The sequence below is a fragment of the Garra rufa genome, chromosome 22 (assembly GCF_049309525.1).
Source record: "Garra rufa chromosome 22, GarRuf1.0, whole genome shotgun sequence".
In the NCBI taxonomy this organism is placed as follows: domain Eukaryota; kingdom Metazoa; phylum Chordata; class Actinopteri; order Cypriniformes; family Cyprinidae; genus Garra; species Garra rufa.
The window spans coordinates 39,535,289-39,553,547 of NC_133382.1; the positions used below are offsets into that span (position 1 = coordinate 39,535,289).

Genomic DNA, 18,259 nt, shown 5'->3' on the forward strand with positions numbered 1-18,259 from the left:
CCTCACAAAAACAGTGGTGGTACAGGATGAAAATATCACTAAAATGCCTCAGATATATATAAAAAAAACTGATCTTAATATGGTTTAATTCATAATATATCTAGTCTATATCTCACAATTCTGACTTTTTTCCTTGCAGTTCTCAGAACTGCAAGATTTAAACTTACAGTTGTCAGATAAAAAGCAGAATTGAGAGATAAAAAGTTGCACTTACCATTTTAATTTTTTATTCCATTGTTAAAAAAAAACTAATTACGAGATATAAAATTGCATTTGTCAAAAAAAGTCAAAATTGTGAGATAAAAAGTCACAATTACCATTTTTTTTTATTCCATTGTAAACAAAATAAATAACAGAATTGTGAGATATAAACTTGCAGTTATCAGAAAAAAAGTAAGAATTCTGAGATAAAAGTCGCAATTACCATTTTTATTTTTTATTCCATTGTTAAAAAAAACTAATTACGGGATATAAAATTGCATTTGTCAAAAAAAGTCAAAATTGTGAGATAAAAACTTGCAGTTCTCAGAAAAAAGTAAGAATTCTGAGATAAAAGTCGCAATTACCATTTTTATTTTTATTCCATTGTTAAAAAAAATAATAATTACGAGGTGTAAAATTGCATTTGTCAAAAAAAGTCAAAATTGTGAGAAAAAAAGTCGCAATTACCATTTTTATTTTTTATTCCATAATAAAAATAACAAAAAAACTCAGATGTTAACTCAGAATTAAAAGAAAAAAGTCTGAATTGTCAGATAAAAGTTGCAATAAACTTTTTAATTTGATATCCAGTTGTGAAAACGTGCTTTTATTATCTTAAAATGTAAAAAAAATTAATGATTTATTATTTTAAAACTGGTAAACAGAAAGCTAATTATATCAAATGTATTATAGCAGATTGTTAATTATGATTAGCGATTGTGGTTACAGATATTTTTATATCTGGCACTGATTTATAGTTAAAAACTGTAATTGTTCCAACTGATAATTAATTTTGGTAATCAAAGTATTTGGCATAAACTGTGTTTAATATGCTTTAGAAAAATCTGACCCTAAAATTATGTTGTATCATGGTACACTGATGGTATTTAAGGGTAAAACCATGGTGCTTAGATATTTAACATTATATTAAATGATTACAACATTCAACACAGCAATTTATTTACATGTATTTATTTACATAGTTTTACCATAGTATTTATGGTACTTTTAGTCGTAGTGAAGCAATTCATTCTTACTTTTTAGCCTCTTTTATGAATCCTTTAATTATTCATGTGGTGATTTAAATGTTAATCTTATGATCTTTGCTTGATTCATGAACGCGCTTCTCTTTTAATGAACGCGATCTTGTTGACAGCGCGCATGCCATAATCTCCCGCGCGCGCGTTCACGAGACTCAGGTGTCATTCAGCACCTCAGACAGCAGCCCCTGGTCAAACTAACACAAACAACCACTAACTTATCTGTCAGTAGCCTTCGGTACACAACGAGTTTGTAATAACTAGCGATAAACAGCAGATTCGTTGAACGTTTAACGTTACATGTTTGAAACGCTCCGTGTTGCTTCAGTCATTAAATATCACACGCGAGAGACGCTACAGGTGCATTAAGCCCCTTATAAAACAACAAGTGCTCACAAATAGACACTCACGGACACTTTAACCAACAGATGAAACTTTTACCTGTGTAAATTGTACCTGTTTTCATGCTGAGGTGAGCATCGTAATTTCTGACGCCTGCGGCTGTAAACCGTCCTTTGCCGTGACCCGCTCTCTGATTGGCTGCATTGAGAAAGTTAACAGATTCCTATTGGACTATACGCCTGTCAATCTTCACTCTGAGGCTGATCCTGTATAATTAGTAGTTTTTTAAAACATATAAATTACATCAAAACAAATACAATAATAAATAATACAAAATTTGTAGTCTGTCAAGAAGCGTACTGCGGAACAACATTAAAATATTTTTAAATACTTTTTAACGTTTATTTGTACTTTTATTTTTTATTTAAATATTTAATTATTTTAAATGTAATATTTTTTTATTTACAATTAATATTAATTAAATATTTAATTAATTTAAGTTAATTATTCAAAGACGAAAAAGGGTCTAAGCATTAAAAGAAACAGTGCACTGCTTTAAATTGTTGTTGTTTTTCAATAAATATATAAATAAATAAATAAAAATTCTGTTTAATTTATTTGCAGTTTTGTTTTTGTTTTTCTGAGCAAAAATAAATATCATACATTTTTTCCCTTATTTTCAGAAGACCCACTAAAATGTCATTCAGTGTCAGGCCTATTTACAACAAAAATCAATTTATGACATATTAAAAGCTGAATTACTTTCACCCCAAATACTAGTTAAAAAATTAGTTAATTAAAATTTGCCACTATAGGTTTTGCCCATTTGTCAGTAAGAATTTTTTACTCATTTAAAACAAAATAAAATTTTATATACTTACTTATTCTGTTATATATTTGTACAAGTTAGAATAAGCATATTGTGTTACACTGTATGATAATGTAACATTGTTTCAACCAAAGTATTTGAAACCTTAAAAGTAAACACTTTACCTACATTTAATGTGCTTTCTATGGACATAAAATCACTTTTGCAAATTTCTTTTGACCTGGATATCTTAACATCTTTGACCCTTATTTTTCTGTCACACCACAGTTATTTATTGAGTTTATTTCAAAACCATGCACATAATTAGCTACACTGTAAAAATAAAAAATGTAAAGAAAATGAAGAGGAAAATGGGATAAAAATACATATTTCAGTATTTAAACCATTACATATGTTAGTATTAAAATTTAGTAGAGAAAAAGCATCAATTTAAATTCAGTCTTGTGTGTGTATTGGTGATTTGAAGTGTCAATCATCAAGGCCGTCCCCCTCATTAGAGTTTAGGATCAGTCTGTCACATAGACACTTTCAGATACAAACACAAACACAAACACACACATAGAGAATAATGCATTTTTGAAAATATATGTTTTCAGGAAATTCAGTTGAGTTGATTTCAAGGCAAAAAGTCAAGTTAATTTTGAATATGAATCTAATTGTCTTGTGTCTCTTCTGTTTTCTGAATCCTGCTGACAGCCGTCCGGACGGCAGCGAGATCAGCTTTATCTCCGAACTCCTTCTCTTGGTGCTCTAGCAGAATGCCCTACAACACAAACACATCCATATGTTGTATATGTTTGGATATTTCAAAAATCATGTATCATGAAGATGATTGGAGTTCATTACCTGATTCTCTGGTCCAATCACATATAGGCCTCCTAAAATAAACCCCTCCCCCTCTCTGTTGCCATGGTAACCTCTACTCCAAACCTGCAGCAGGTTCCTCCAAACTCCAAAGCGAGTGAATCCCAAACTCCTCATCGTCCTCCGTTTCACGCCATAGAAACACATCTGAAACAGAAGAGAAATCTGTATTTATTGTTTTATAAGATATTTTTCAATAATATAATAATATGGAATATCTTGAAACACTGCTTGACCAGTCAAATTAGGCCAGAATTAAAGTGCTTATTTATTTTATTTTATTAAGATATTTTCCAGTAACATAATAGTATGAAATTAGACCTTTATTTAATTTAATTTAATTTAATTTAATTTAATTTAATTTAATTTTATTTTATTTTATTTTATTTTATTTTATTTTATTTTATTTTATTTTATTTTATTTTATTTTATTTTATTTTATTTTATTTTATTTTATTTTATTTTATTTTATTTTATTTTATTTTATTTTATAACATTACAATGGTACTGGTAACTCACCAAGTACAGTCATTCATAACAATTAGTTTTTTTAGATAATTTAACACAGTCATTTTATAACAAGAAACAGGATCAAATAGGCAGAATATGAAGAAAAATATAAATAAAGTATGAATAAATTACAAAACAAATTATGCAAAAGGTTTGTAATACATTAGCATTATATAAAATCACAAAATGTTATATAAAATGCATACATCTATTAAATATAATATATAAATTGTAGGTGTTATATATAAATATTTTATAATATATATAATTTATAAAATACAATTGGAGATGTGATGACTAAATATTTCAAGCAAATAAATTCCTGATGACTTTCTAATAAATCTAAGCTTTTAATTAACTATTAATTAATTCTGACAACAAACTTGAATTAAACAGAATTAAAGTTCTTATTTATTTACTTTTAATTAAGATATTTTACAATAACATAATAGCATGAAATAGACCAGTACTCAATAGTATTTTATTTATTTTTTAGTTTTTTTTTAGATAATTTAACATCATGTCAGTGACCATGGTAATTTTCACAACAAGAAACCAGATAAAATATGGCAAAATATAAAAAAAAAAAAAAAATGCAAAGCAAGAAGAAAAATATAAATAAATAAAAGTATAAATAAATAAAATAAAAATAAAATGATGCAAAAGTTTTGTAATATATTAGCATTATATTAAATCACAAAATATTATATATAATGTCTACATCTATTAAATATAATATATGAGTTGTATATATTATATATAAATATGTTATAAAATATATAATTTACAAAATACAATTGGAGTAAATATTTCAAGCAAATAAAATCCTGATGACTTTCTAATAAAATTGAGCTTTTCTAACTATATTTAATTAATTCTGACAACAAACTTGATGAACTGCAACCACTTTGGGATCAGTAAGATTTTTAATTTAATTTTATTTGATTAAAAAACCTGTAATATTGTGAAATGTTAATGCAATTTAAAATAGTGTTTTTTCATTTTAATATACTTTGAAATATAATTTATTCCTGTGATGCAAAGCTAAATTTTCAGCATCATTACTGCAGTCTTCAGCGTCACATGATCCTTCAGAAATCATTCTAATATACTGATTTATTATCAATGTTGGAAACAGTGGTGCTGCCTAATATTTTTTATTTTTTTTATTTTTGGAACCTGTGATACTTTTTCAGGATTGAATGTGATAGTAAAGACTTATATTGTTAGAAAAGATTTCTATTTTAAATAAATGCTGATCTTTTTAACTTTTTATTCATCAAAGAATCCTGAAAAACCATCACAGTTTCCAAAAATAATATTAAGCAGCACAACTGTTTCCAACATTGATAATAAACGTATTAAATCAGTATATTAGAATAATTTCTGAAGGATCATGTGACACTAAAGGCTGGAGTAATGATGCTGAAAATTCAGCTTTGCATCACAGAAATAAATTATTTTTTAAAGTATATTAAAATAAAAAACTTTTATTTTAAATTGCAATAATATTTCATAATATTACCTTTTTTCTGTATTTTTGATTAAATAAATGACATTTTTATGAGCATCAGTAAAAATCTTACTGATCCCAAACATGTCTTTGTGTTGCAAACTGCAGCAGTAATGACCTTCTGATCAAGAAAGATCTCTCCGTTAAAGTAGGCTCTGAAGTCCTGAATCTCTGAGCCGATGTTCTCCTTGACCACAGCGACCAAAGCAACTCCACGCTCGTCTAACTCAGGCTTCAGAGAGGAGAGACCAGACGCCTCCTGACACAAAACACACACATACAGCACTATAAGGACATGTGTGTGTGATTATATGTGCAGAATAATATGAGAAACACACACACCTCTCTGCACAGAGATCATCCTGGCCGTCTGACAACCATAATAACGGCTCCAGTTCGCTCCCACAAAGAGACGGCTTTAAAATTCACCTCATCTTATGAGAAACAACACACATGCAGTGACTCATTAACATCTCAACACATGTCACATTGGCTCATTTGGTTTTGGTTCTTAAATAGCTGAATTGTTCTAAACAGCAAATGCATCAACAACTAAAAACACACATGCAATTTTACTACATGCATTACAGTAAAGCAGCTGTGAAGATTGAAATATAAAAACATTCAGTGTTGGGGGTACTCTCTTAAAAATAAAGTGCTTTAAAAGGTTCTTCACAGCGATGCCATAGAAGAACCATTTTTAGTTCCACAAAGAACCATTCAGTCAAAGGTTCTTTAAACAACCATCTCTATCTTACATGTTTATAATCTGAAGAACCTTCCTTCGCCACAAATAACCTTTTGTGAAACAGAAAGGTTCTTCAGATGCTAAAGGTTCTTTACGGAGCCATTTAGACAGAAAGGTTCTTCTATGGCAAAGCTGTCCTTTCGCCATGTTGAGAGCAATCAAGAGTAAGATGTTACTTTAGTCCCCAATTGGATAAAAGCATCTGCTAAATGAATAAATGTAAAATGCAATAACTGTGAACATGCATTAATTCATCTCAATCACAAAAACAGATTCAAGAAAATATGACACAAACCTGCATTAAATAAAATTTGTAAATATCTTTAATGTATTTAATTCCCTTTTATTAACCAGTGTCTTTGCTGCTGTCCTTAAGCAAATAAGCACACTGCAAAAGATGCTTTTCTTACTTAAAATTTTGTCTTGTTTTCAGCCAAAATATCTAAAAATTCTTAAATCTAGAAATCTATTTTTCTTACCTCACTGGCAGATTATTTTGCTTGTTTCAAGCAAAAACACACTTAATTTTTCTGAAAACAAGACAATTTTTACTCGTCTAGAAAATCCTTCTTGATTTAAGAATTTTTCGAAATTTTGGCTGAAAACAAGACAAAAAATATAAGTGAGAAAAGCCTTTTTGCAGTGCAAAATTAATCAAAAAGACTCAAAATAAACTAACATTTGTTAGTTCAAGAGTGTTAAACTTTCTCTAAGTCTGAGGCTTTTGGTGTAAAAAGGCTTTTAAATTTGACAAAAATACAACTTTTTATATTAAAAACAAACCAGCAAGCCCTGCCCAGATTTAAAAAGTAACGCAAAAGTAACGTAACGCATTACTTTCCATAAAAAGTTACTAAGTAACATAATTAGTTACTTTTTAGGGAGTAACGCAATATTGTAACGCATTACTTTTTGCAAACATTGTTTGTATTACAAGTTTTCTAAAATGTTAGGTTTAAATAAACGAGGCATTATTTAATGAAATATGCACTAATTTGCATACATTTCTAGTACAAAAGTCTAAACACTGGATAAAGTCAGTGACTAGTGGCTTTTACATTTGACAAAAATAGAGCTTTTTATATTAAAAACAAGCAAGCAAGCCCTGCCCAGATTTAAAAAGTAACACAAAAGTATTGAAAAAGTAACATATTGCATCACTTTCCATAAAAAGTTACTAAGTAACGTAATGAGTTACTTTTTTAGGGAGTAACGCAATATTGCAACTCATTACTTTTAAAAGTAACTTTTCTCAACACTAAGAACATTTACAAAGTGAGTCTCACCTAGAAATATCTGCATCATATTTAACTATAAAACCAACTGATAAAATAATAAGAAATTATATTTTGCTTGAAGAAACTGCAGTGATGTATTTGTAAATTAAACATAATTTTGAAATGGACTTCATCCAGTGTTTAGAGTTTTGTACTAGAAATGTATGCAAATTAGCAAATATTTAATGATATAATGGCTCATTTGCATATTTTAACCTAATATTTTAGAAAACTTGTATTTGTAAAGGTCTGTCTGTAATGTGAATGAGATGTTGTGATCTCTGACCTCCGCTGGTGGATGTGAGCTCTGCGCTGGCCAGCGTTTCCAGAGACGTCTGGTCCGGTTTGGTCAGAAACAGATCTGTGTTTGCCAGCAGAACGAAAGCTACAACAACACACACTCCTGCAGACCACAAACCCACACACACACCCTCCACATCCTGCACAAACACTGTACAAACACATAACAATTCACAGACATTCATTTAATGCTGTCTGCCCTATAGATTTCTCTGACTATTTTCACTGTTACAGTATTTTGCACTGTTCTCACTGTTTTTTATTTAAAAATGTATTTATTTAAAAAAAATATCCGTCATGCCAGAGCATGTTAATCTGAGAGAGAGAGATTTCAATTTTAAAGTGATTCGCTAAATTAATAATTTAAATATAATTTGGCCAGTCACTGTGTTAAAATATTGACTGATAACAGTATTAAAATGTTAGTAATCACTTATCACATTATTTAATAAATTAATTCACACACACATATATATATATATATATATATATATATATATATATATATATATATATATTTTAAATTAAATATACTTTTATAATATAAGTGTTTTATATTGATTGTTTGTATTTTGAAAAAAATGATTTTGCATTTTATTGTATTATTTATTTAATTAATTTAAGGCAAGACACTGCAGGTGAATAGGGTGAAAAAAAAATAGTTATTGCCTTACCCAGTTGATTGATTACATTGATAATTGCAAACATGTTTAATATTACACGTTTTCTAAAATGTTAAATTAATAGGTTTTAATATGCAAATGAGCCACTATTTCATTAAATATGTGCTAATTTGCATACATTTCTAGTACAAAAATCTAAACACGGGATGAAGTCAGTTTCCAAATTCTTGTTTAGTGTTTTTTTTTTTTGACATATTAAAGTCAAAAGTCTTTACAGAGGAATTTTGGGTATCTAATTTTTGTCGCTCCATAATTCAGAAAATACTAAACAAATTACAGTTTTTGAGGAATAAAATGTATATAATCAAGCAAATTCTACATGAACAAATCCCTCTATAAAAACCTTCAGGATATAGACAGGAATAAAAATGTAAAGTGTGGTGTGTGTAAGTGCTACTGAAGTGGAGATTTATGGCTCAGTGTAGGAGAAAAACTCTTGGCCTTTAAAAATATGTATTGTAATTGAAATCTATTGACACAAATAGATAAAGTGCTATAAAAGAAACACTTAACAGTGTCTTTTGGATGTTTTCTTTCCACTAGTCTGAAAAAAACACTTTAGGAAATACCAAAATGAGACAGATCCCCTTAAATAAAATTGTGGTAAAACATCAGTACAACACAAAAACGTTGTGTTAAATTACTGACTGATCACAGAATTATAATGCATTAGACCCCTTACAGCCTAAAGAGCAAAAATTGATTCATACTTACTGTCTGCAGTGGATGATTCCAGTGGTTTGTGTTGGTTTGTCCTGTATCTCACATTGAAACTACAGCATCAAACACACACATATCTAACAGAGCAATTAGCATAAAATGAACAATAACCAATCAGGAGAGAGAACAGAATGACACTCTGACCTGTCAAATGGTTTTCCTCCAGTAACGGCTGAATGAAATCCTCCAGATTTAGAAATATATCACTGATATTCTCACAGTCTGTTCTCTACAATAAATCACCAGCTTGTATTTGATAATAAATCATTTGGTTTTGTATGCCTGGGCTAATCTGAGAAGCTTTAGAAATAAAATGAAAAAAATTGTCAGCCAAACCACTTTGAGCTACAATATTTTTTTAAAGTCTTTCTTTGAGATTGATATCAGGATTTAATATTATTATTAATGTTTTAGTAATTCAGTAATGTTTAGTGTTCTGTGATGGCAGTTAATGTTCACATGACACACAGGTAAACAAAAAAAAAAAAAAAAAAAAACATATACACTGCTGGTCAAAAGTTTGGGTATTTTAAATAAGTTTCTAATGCTCATAAAGGCTGCATTTATTTGATCAAAAATACAGGAAAAATGTAATAAAATTGCAAAATATTATTATGATGTAAAATAACATTCTTCTATATTAATATACATTAAAAATCTAATTTATTTCTGAGATCAAAGCTGAATTTTTCAGCATCATTACTTAGAAATCATTCTAATATGCTGATTTATTATCAATAATGTAGGAAACAGTTGTGTTGCTTAATATTTTTTTGGAACCTGTGATATATTTTTTACATTCTTTGATGAATAAAAAGTAAAAAAAAAACAGCATTCATTTAAAATAGAAATATTTTCTAACAATATACAGTACTGTTCAAAAGTTTGGGGTTAGTACATTTTTATTCTTTCTTTTTTTAAAGAAATTAATACTTTTATTTAGCAAGGATGTGTTCAATTAATAAAAAGTGATATATATATATATATATATATATATATATACAGTACAGACCAAAAGTTTGGACACACCTTCTCATTCAGGTGTGTCCAAACTTTTGGTCTGTACTGTAGATATGAATTCAACTGAAAAAACTTGTGAAAAAATATCTTTCAGGTGGTCAAATAGCAAATAGTGGCACTCTGCAGCCACCTACTGGTAAAAGTTATTTGTAGGTGTTTTTTTACTTTTAAAACTGGATTTTCCAAAAGATGGGCAAAAATCTTACACTAAAACCATGAAATTATCCATGTTATCCCCATGAATTAAAGTTAGAAATGTGGGTCTTTTATAAAGTGAATCTTACATAAAAAAGCAGTTTTTGTATAAAAACCCATTTAAAAAATATTTATTAATTTATATATATTTAAAAAATATCACTAACTCACTGAAAACTGCACAAATGTAGAGTAAAAACTTTAATAAACAGAGAAATATACAGTACAGACCAAAAGTTTGAACACACCTTCTTATTCATTTGAATTAGAAGGTGTGTCCAAACTTTTGGTCTGTACTGTGTATATATATATATATATATATATATATATATTCCTTCTTTTTTCCTGGAAAGTGTTTCATTGTATTTTTTAATTTATATAAACCATTTTTTTTAGCATTTATTATTTTATTTTATTAATTATTAGCTTTTTCCCCAATGCTAAAATTACGAAACAAACTCAATACACAGTAAAGCATTCACAAGTAATAATGCCACACATCTGATCAACTCTGGTGTGTTTTATTGGTGTATTTTATATGTTTCTGTGTGTGTATGTAGAGCATAAAACATCAAGACTGGTCCTTCATCTGAGTTTAGAGTCAGTCTGTCATTAACTACACACACACACACATATGCATATATCATTAGTGTTTACATACGGACAACTTTGCAATCTATATTCTGCTATTTTCAACATTCATATTCAGGTTAGGCTAAGCAAGTGATATTTTAGGCTTCTTTAGTTTCAGTTTTTATCTGTTCAACAGCCTGAATGACGTCAGACATCTTGACTTTGTCTCCAAACTCCATCTCTCTGTGCTCCAGCAGGATTCCCTGTGTCAGAAAAACATACAAGAGGTGTTTTTATTGTATTTGCATTTATGAATCATTTTTGCGTGTCTTGAACATTGGGGGACTGATTTTGGAAGCGGGCTGAAATGGTCTTTTTATTAAAAGGAATAAAATAATCAAATAGATTTGCAAGAATAAAATAAAAGTATCAGTCTTAACTATTTGCAAAATATTTGCAACTTAAAACTTCTTTCATCAGGATTATCAAATATTTTAAGATAGTTTGGCTTTTTCTAATTATTGTGGAAGGACTGAGTATCTCTTGCGGTTATGGCCCTGAAATCAGACAGAAACTAATATCCAGATCATCTTAAATGCGATCACTACACTGCAAAAAATGCTTTTGTTACTGAGATTTTTTGTCTTGTTTCCAGCCAAAATATCTAAAAATTCCTAAATCATAAAGGATTTTCTAGATGAGTAAAAATTGTCTTATTTTCAGAAAAAAAAAGGCAAAATTAAGTGTGTGTTTGCCCGAAACAAGCAAAATAATCTGCCAGTGGGGTAGGAAAATCATCTTGTTTTCAGGTTGAAATAATATTATTTTCTTACCCCACTGGCAGATTTTTTAGCTTGTTCTGAGCAAAAACTCACTTAATTTTGACTTGTTTTTTCTGGAAACAAGACCATTTTTCCTCATCTAAAAAATCCTTCTTGATTTAAGAATTTTTAGATATTTTGATTGCAAACTAGACAAAAATTCTAAGTAAGAAAAGCATTTTTTGCAGTGTATATGTTAATTGTGGGTCAAATGCATGAATGTGATTGTTCCCGTGTTCACACACCTGTTGACCCGGTCCAATGACATAAACCGCACCCAGGATGAAGCCCTCGCCCCGCACGTTTCCCCCGTATCCGCTCTGATACGCCCTCCATCCGTTCATCCAAACGCCAGCCCGTATAATCCCTGAGACGCCCATCCAGCGCTCCTGCGGCCCGTAGAACCCTCTCTGATCACACGACACGACAGATTCAGTGTGAGAGATGTGATGAAGTATGTGCTGATCTGTGTGTGTTTATATGTGACCGACCTGCTGATCGAGGAAGATCTCTCCCTTAAAGTAGGGCCTGAAGTCGTCAATCTCTGAGCCGATGTTCTCCTTGACCACAGCGACCAGAGCGACTCCATGCTTGTCTAACTCAGGCTTCAGAGAGGAGAGACCAGACGCCTCCTGACACAAAACACACACATATGAGACTTCAACACACCTCAGATACAGTTGGGGTCAAAAGTTTACGTCCCCCTTTCAGAATCTGCAAAATATTAACCGCAGGGATCATACACAATGCATGTTGTTGTTTATTCAGTACTGACCTAAATAAGATATTTCATGCTGTTCTTCAGAAAAATCCTTCAGGCCTCACAAATTCTTTGGTTTTCCAGCATTTTTTGCGCATTTGAACCCTTTCCAACAATGACTGTATGATTTTGAGATCCATCTTTTCACACTGAGGACAACTGAGGGACTCATATGCAACTATTACAGAAGGTTCAAACACTCACTGATGCTCCAGAAGGGAAAAAACATGCATTAAGAGCCAAGGGTGAATGCTTTGGAATAGAATGGAGATTTGTACATTTTTCTTATTTTGAGTAAATATCATATTTTTTCCATTTAGTACTGCCCTTCAGAAGCTACAAAAGATGTTTCCCAGAAAACAAAATAAGCTGAATTTACCTTGATCTTCAAATTTACCTTGATCTTCACCCCCTGACTCTTAATGCATAATTTTTTCCTTCTGGAGCATCAGTGAGTGTTTGAACCTTCTGTAATAGTTGCATATGAGTCCCTCAGTTGTCCTCAGTGTGAAAAGATGGATCTCAAAATCATACAGTCATTGTTGGAAAGGGTTCAAATACACAAACAACACAGTATTAAGAATCAAGGGGATGTAAACTTTTGAACAGGGTCATTTTTATAAATTCAACTATTATTTTCTTTTATGTGAAATATCTTATTCAGAACTAAATAAACAAAACATGCATTTAGTATGATCCCTCTTATTTTGCTAAAATAATTAACATTTTGCAGATTCCAAGAGTTGAGGTCAAAATCTTTTGATCTCAACTGTATAATACTGTAATTTAAATGTTTTAGTAGGGCATAAAGTCAGAAATGCAAGGTCTCATTGTGCACAAGTGTTGTGAGAGTGTGTGTGTGTGTGTGTGTGTGTGTGTGTGTGTGTGTGTGTGTGTGTGTGTGTGTGTGTGTGTGTGTTTCTGTACCTCTCTGCACATGAATCATCCTGGTCTCCTCACAGCCATGATAACGGCTCCTGAAGTCTCCCACAGTTCTTTGGCCTTAAACACTCGATCATCTGCAGATCACAGGACAAAATTCACATTTCACATACTGGACTGTAGTAAGAGAGCACATTTCACCAGACATTGGGGACGATTTGATGCGTTTTGTAATCAGACAGTCATGAGACGGTTACAACAGCAGCTGTGGAGGGAGAAATCAGCAAGACCTTGCAAAATAATCCTATTTTTAAACAAAATCTCTGCCTTGTTTGCCAATAAAACATCAAAACAAGATGCATGGACATGAAATGCACAGTTGCACATTAAATTATAGCTTGCTATCAGACAGTCTAAATATAGTGAGATTTATGTCATAAAAAGAGTGAAAAAAGGCCTTAAACAAAAAGTTCAAAAGGGCGGGGCCACTTTTAGTAAAATGCCTATGACTCCTGAACGGAATGAGATATCTTCGCCAAACTCAGAACACTTATGTAAGAGCTCAATCTGAGGTTACAGGACAAAAATCCTGGAGTTTGTCATTTTAATCACTTGGTGGTGCTAAATGAGGGAAAAAAACATAAAAAATGGCTATACCTATGCAACCATTCATCCTATCACTAAAATCACTGTGCACGGTCTTGGGTCAAAAATGGTATCTCAAAACAACATGGCTACCATTGGCCAGTGAAGTTTAACATGGTTAATGATGGCCAACTGGAACAAAAATTGGTGGGTCTGTTTGACTCACAGCCCCACAGTTCTGTGAGAAATTTGAAAGAAATTGTTGCTACTGGGTGGTAATATCACATTTTTAAAGGGCGTAAATGATTGCACATTGCACAGTTTTCACACATACATGTGATATTCGTATCATATGACAGAACTCCTCATTCCAGACAATTGAACTTCCACTGCTGTCAATCAATTGTTTTTTCAAATGATTGAAAAGATGTAAATAAAAAAGGTTTTAGGTTTTTCACTCAATCTGGGAAAAAAAACAATGCCGTACAATTCTATGGACTATCTAGGTCAATAATTATCCAAAAAGTGTTGAAATTTACCCTTTGGGAAGCTATAACGGGGTTGTTTAGAAAAGGGGCCTGTCCGAATTCACAAAACTCAAAACTTCACAAAACCTGCTGAGCACATGCAACAGATGATTCTAAACAAGCATGCAAACGTTTTAGAAGATCGGACCACAGCTTGTACGGTAACAGTCATAAAGGTTAAAAAAACATATTTCTATGGTAAATTACCTGTATACATAATGTCTTTTTTCATATGTGACCCTGGACCACAAAACCAGTCATAAGGTTAAATTTGACAAAACTGAGATTTATGCATCATATGAAAGCTCAATAAATAAGCTTTCTATTGATGTATGGTTTGTTAGGATGGGACAATATTTGGCCGAGATACATCTATTTGAAATCAGAAATCTGAGGATGCAAAAAAATCAAAAAGACTGAGAAAAACATTTAAAGTTGTCCAAATTAGGTTCTTAACAATGTATATTACAAATCAAAAATTACATTTTGATATGTTTACAGTTGGAATTTTACAAAAAATCTTCATGGAACATGAACTTTACTTAATTTCTTAATGATTTTTGGCATAAAAGAAAAATCAAAAATTTTGACCCATACAATGTATTTTTGGCTATTGCTACAAATATACCCCAGCGACTTAAGACTGGTTTTGTGGTCCAGGGTCACATATATGCTTAAACGCCTCAAAGCGCTTGAACCCTGGTAATCGCTGCTTGCAGCTATATTACTTATATTCACTATTTTTCCAGCACTGAACGTTCACTATATTTCTCTTATGTTCCTATTAATCCTCAAACAATATTTGCACACTTAAGTCACACTTAAAAATGTCTGAATGTCATTTATGAGAAGTAAAGTTGCACAAACACTTGACTGATTGATGTTTGTAGTATATGAAATTCTAAATCAACAGACAGTCAGCATTGTGTGCGAGTTTGTGGTTAGTTAGTGAGTCATGTTTGATAGCTCACGTGATTCTGTGTGAACTTGAGCAGAACGGATTGCATACATCCACTAAAAATCATTAAAACACCAGCTGATACAAACACAATGAGTCTTGATGAGTTTGGCATGACATTCACTCACCTCCATCCAGTGTTCTGAGGTCAGTCTCACCCAGATTAGAGAGCGTTGCACACAGCGGCTGTGTGAGAAACAGCTCAGTGAAAGATCGTAACGCCTCGATGACGGTCAGACCCAGATTGCTGACAGTGTGGGTCACCAGCTCCATCTCTCACAAACACTCACAGCAGAGCTGAGGGTCTTCTGAGTGTCTTCACAAACCGATCTCCAGTGGTTTGATGAGCAATGTTCAGCAGCTCATGAGGTCTTTATAGAGCTCAGCGGCGGTGAATGTGGCTCTAAATCCAGTGGTTGTGTAAGCTGGGGAGGAGATTGACCTCTGCTTCTACAAACATTCACTCTGTCTGCACTCATTTCTCACGCTGATTACAGCTTATCATGCTGCTAATGAAGCAGAACAGGCTTCTGAAGGGGTTTCCAAGGCATTCTGGGATTTTTTAAATGTCATGTGAGCTTCTTTGACTTTTTTCATTGTGAGTAAGTTTCATAAATAAACAACATTTCAAAAATCGAATCTAAATCTAAGACCTAATTGTCGATAATCAAAACATAGATGGAGTTGATCAATGCCGCAAAGCTTGACAGTCATTACTATCTCTTCATGGGTCAACATTTTATTCCATTATGTTACACAGTTTTAGATATCTATGGTTTTAATGAAGTTTTATGTCTAATGATTGTGTTAGATTACAAATGGAAGCATCTGTTGTTTTGGTTTCTTTCTCACTTGTGTTTTGGAAATTCTGTTCAGAAGATGTGCAATAGTGCCCTACTTGAGTTACTGAAATTCAAAATAGTTAAATAAAGATATTTAAGACCTATTTTCCCTAAGAATCCCAAACCTAAATAGCATTAACTTGTTTAAAAACTCAACAGAATAACACATTTTGTGTTCTGGGTGGTTACTAAGACATTCGGTTACTTATGAAAAAGAAGTCCATTCAAGTGTACTATTAGTATACTTCCTTTAAACTAAAATAGGACAGTCTACTTTTAGTCTACTTTTACATACTTCTCAGAAATATACTTAAAATGACATTTAAGTATTCTTGACTTATACTTAGAAAAAGTATAAATATATTTGAGCTCTACTTGTGCTCTGAGAATCTGTGTTTTAATTGTTATACTCTAGGGGCGCTATTGCACATCTTCTGGACAGAATTTCCAAAACACAAGTGAAGAAGAAACCGAAACAACAGATGCTTCCACTTGTAATCTAACACAATCGTCAGACATAAAACAGCATCAAAACCATAGATATGGAAAACTGTGTAACATTATGGAATAAAATTTAGCTTTTTGTTTTTAAAATGTTGTTTATTTATTTATTTATTATTTATAAAACTTGCCCACATTCAAAAAAGAATGCATGAAGCTAGAATAAAATGTTTTTGTTCACAAGCAGAAACCCTGTTCTTTCTTTTGATGTTTTATATGTTCAGATATTCATAGAACAAAATATATACAAATTAATACCAAAATAGGGACATAGTAGCATACTTAAAGTATGATGTAAAGTTCACTTTAAAAAAAACTTACGAGTATACATCCAGTATAAAGCTACTAAACTACAGTAGTAGTGTACTTAGACTATACTTCAAAGTGAACTAAAACTGCATAAAAAAGTATTTTAGTATATCAGTATACCTATAAGTTCACTTTTAGTACACTTGTAGTACAAACTGAAAATATAGATGTAAACTAGTTGTGTACTCAAAGTTTACTGTTATACTTAAAGTATACTTTTATATACTAGAAAGTGGGCCAATTTAGTCCCAATGAGTACTGAAATAGTACACTTACAAGTATGCTACCAGTACACTGATATTTGTATACTTACTACATGAAGTATACTTTAAATATACTTGAACTTCACTTAAGTATATTTAAATATAACTTAAAGTATACTCTTTATTTGGTAAGTGTAGGCAGTTTGGATGACGATATATATGTAACACAACACAGATGTTCTGTTATTATGACTATAATATTTAATATCAGTTTGCATGAGATTTAATTGAACAGTAGCAGAGCTGAATGTTGGTGTTTAAGCTTCATCCTCTTCCTCCTGCATGTGAAACACACATACATCACAATCTCTGCTGGAACACAAGTATGGAGTTATTTATGTGCCAAAATTAAACAAACAAATACAGCGTTTTGCAAACAAACACAATCTGCTTTGCAAAGAAAAAATTGACTTTCAAACAAACAAAAAGTACTATGCACAAACACAAGTCAATTTGAGAGAAAATGCAGATGTATTACAAATATATGCATTGTGTGTTGCAAATATGTATATTTTTTGTGAGGAAAACTTGGTTTCTCACACGTGTACAGACAGATTTTCTCACAAATGCGTCCATATCTTCTCACAAATGCAATGGAGCAACTTCCTCTTGCAAAACAGCAGATGGCGCTATCGTTCAATTTACTCTATTCTCCCGAGACCTCGAACGTGTTTATATGGTTTACCTGTGTTGGCTAGAAGGTATACATCTCCGACCAGAAGACTAACAATGAAATTAATTTTTCTATCTATTAGATTGTGTTTTTTTTAAATGTCTACACCTACCCCAACCCTAAACTTAGCCCTTACTATAATACAAAAACAGTATTATTGTTGTACAGTGTGATAATAATAACGTTAGATTGATGTGCGCATGTCCAGTAGCGAATCCTGTCTCCCTTCTAGCAAAAACCGGTTTACCCTTATGTCCCAGAGGAATATGAGTGGGGAACAGGTGAGTTTCTGCCATACTATATTTATAATTAAACATTTGATG

The 18,259-nt window shown here is 31.4% G+C and overlaps 2 protein-coding genes and 1 pseudogene across 2 annotated transcripts in view; all 3 read right to left on the bottom strand.

Annotated features, from left to right (window-relative positions):
• Window positions 1–2,869: 2,869 nt before the first annotated feature.
• LOC141297549 (peroxiredoxin-like 2A) lies at window positions 2,870–8,977 on the bottom strand (annotated as a pseudogene).
• Window positions 8,978–10,747: 1,770 nt separating this feature from the next.
• On the bottom strand, window positions 10,748–15,732 carry selenou1b (selenoprotein U1b). Its single transcript, XM_073828376.1, has 5 exons — window positions 15,477–15,732; window positions 13,324–13,415; window positions 12,128–12,268; window positions 11,882–12,046; window positions 10,748–11,078 (listed from the first exon to the last, which is right to left on the bottom strand). The coding sequence occupies exons 1-5, from the start codon at window positions 15,619–15,621 to the stop codon at window positions 10,974–10,976; spliced, it is 648 nt and encodes a 215-aa protein (XP_073684477.1). The 5' UTR covers window positions 15,622–15,732; the 3' UTR covers window positions 10,748–10,973.
• A 1,677-nt stretch (window positions 15,733–17,409) lies between these two features.
• The window catches only part of dydc2 (DPY30 domain containing 2), a 17,523-nt gene continuing 16,673 nt past the window's right edge, over window positions 17,410–18,259 (bottom strand). The window contains exon 8 of the mRNA XM_073827711.1: window positions 17,410–17,541. Coding sequence (XP_073683812.1) covers window positions 17,521–17,541 — 21 coding nt within the window. The 3' untranslated portion in view covers window positions 17,410–17,520. The remainder of the gene's footprint in view (window positions 17,542–18,259) is intronic.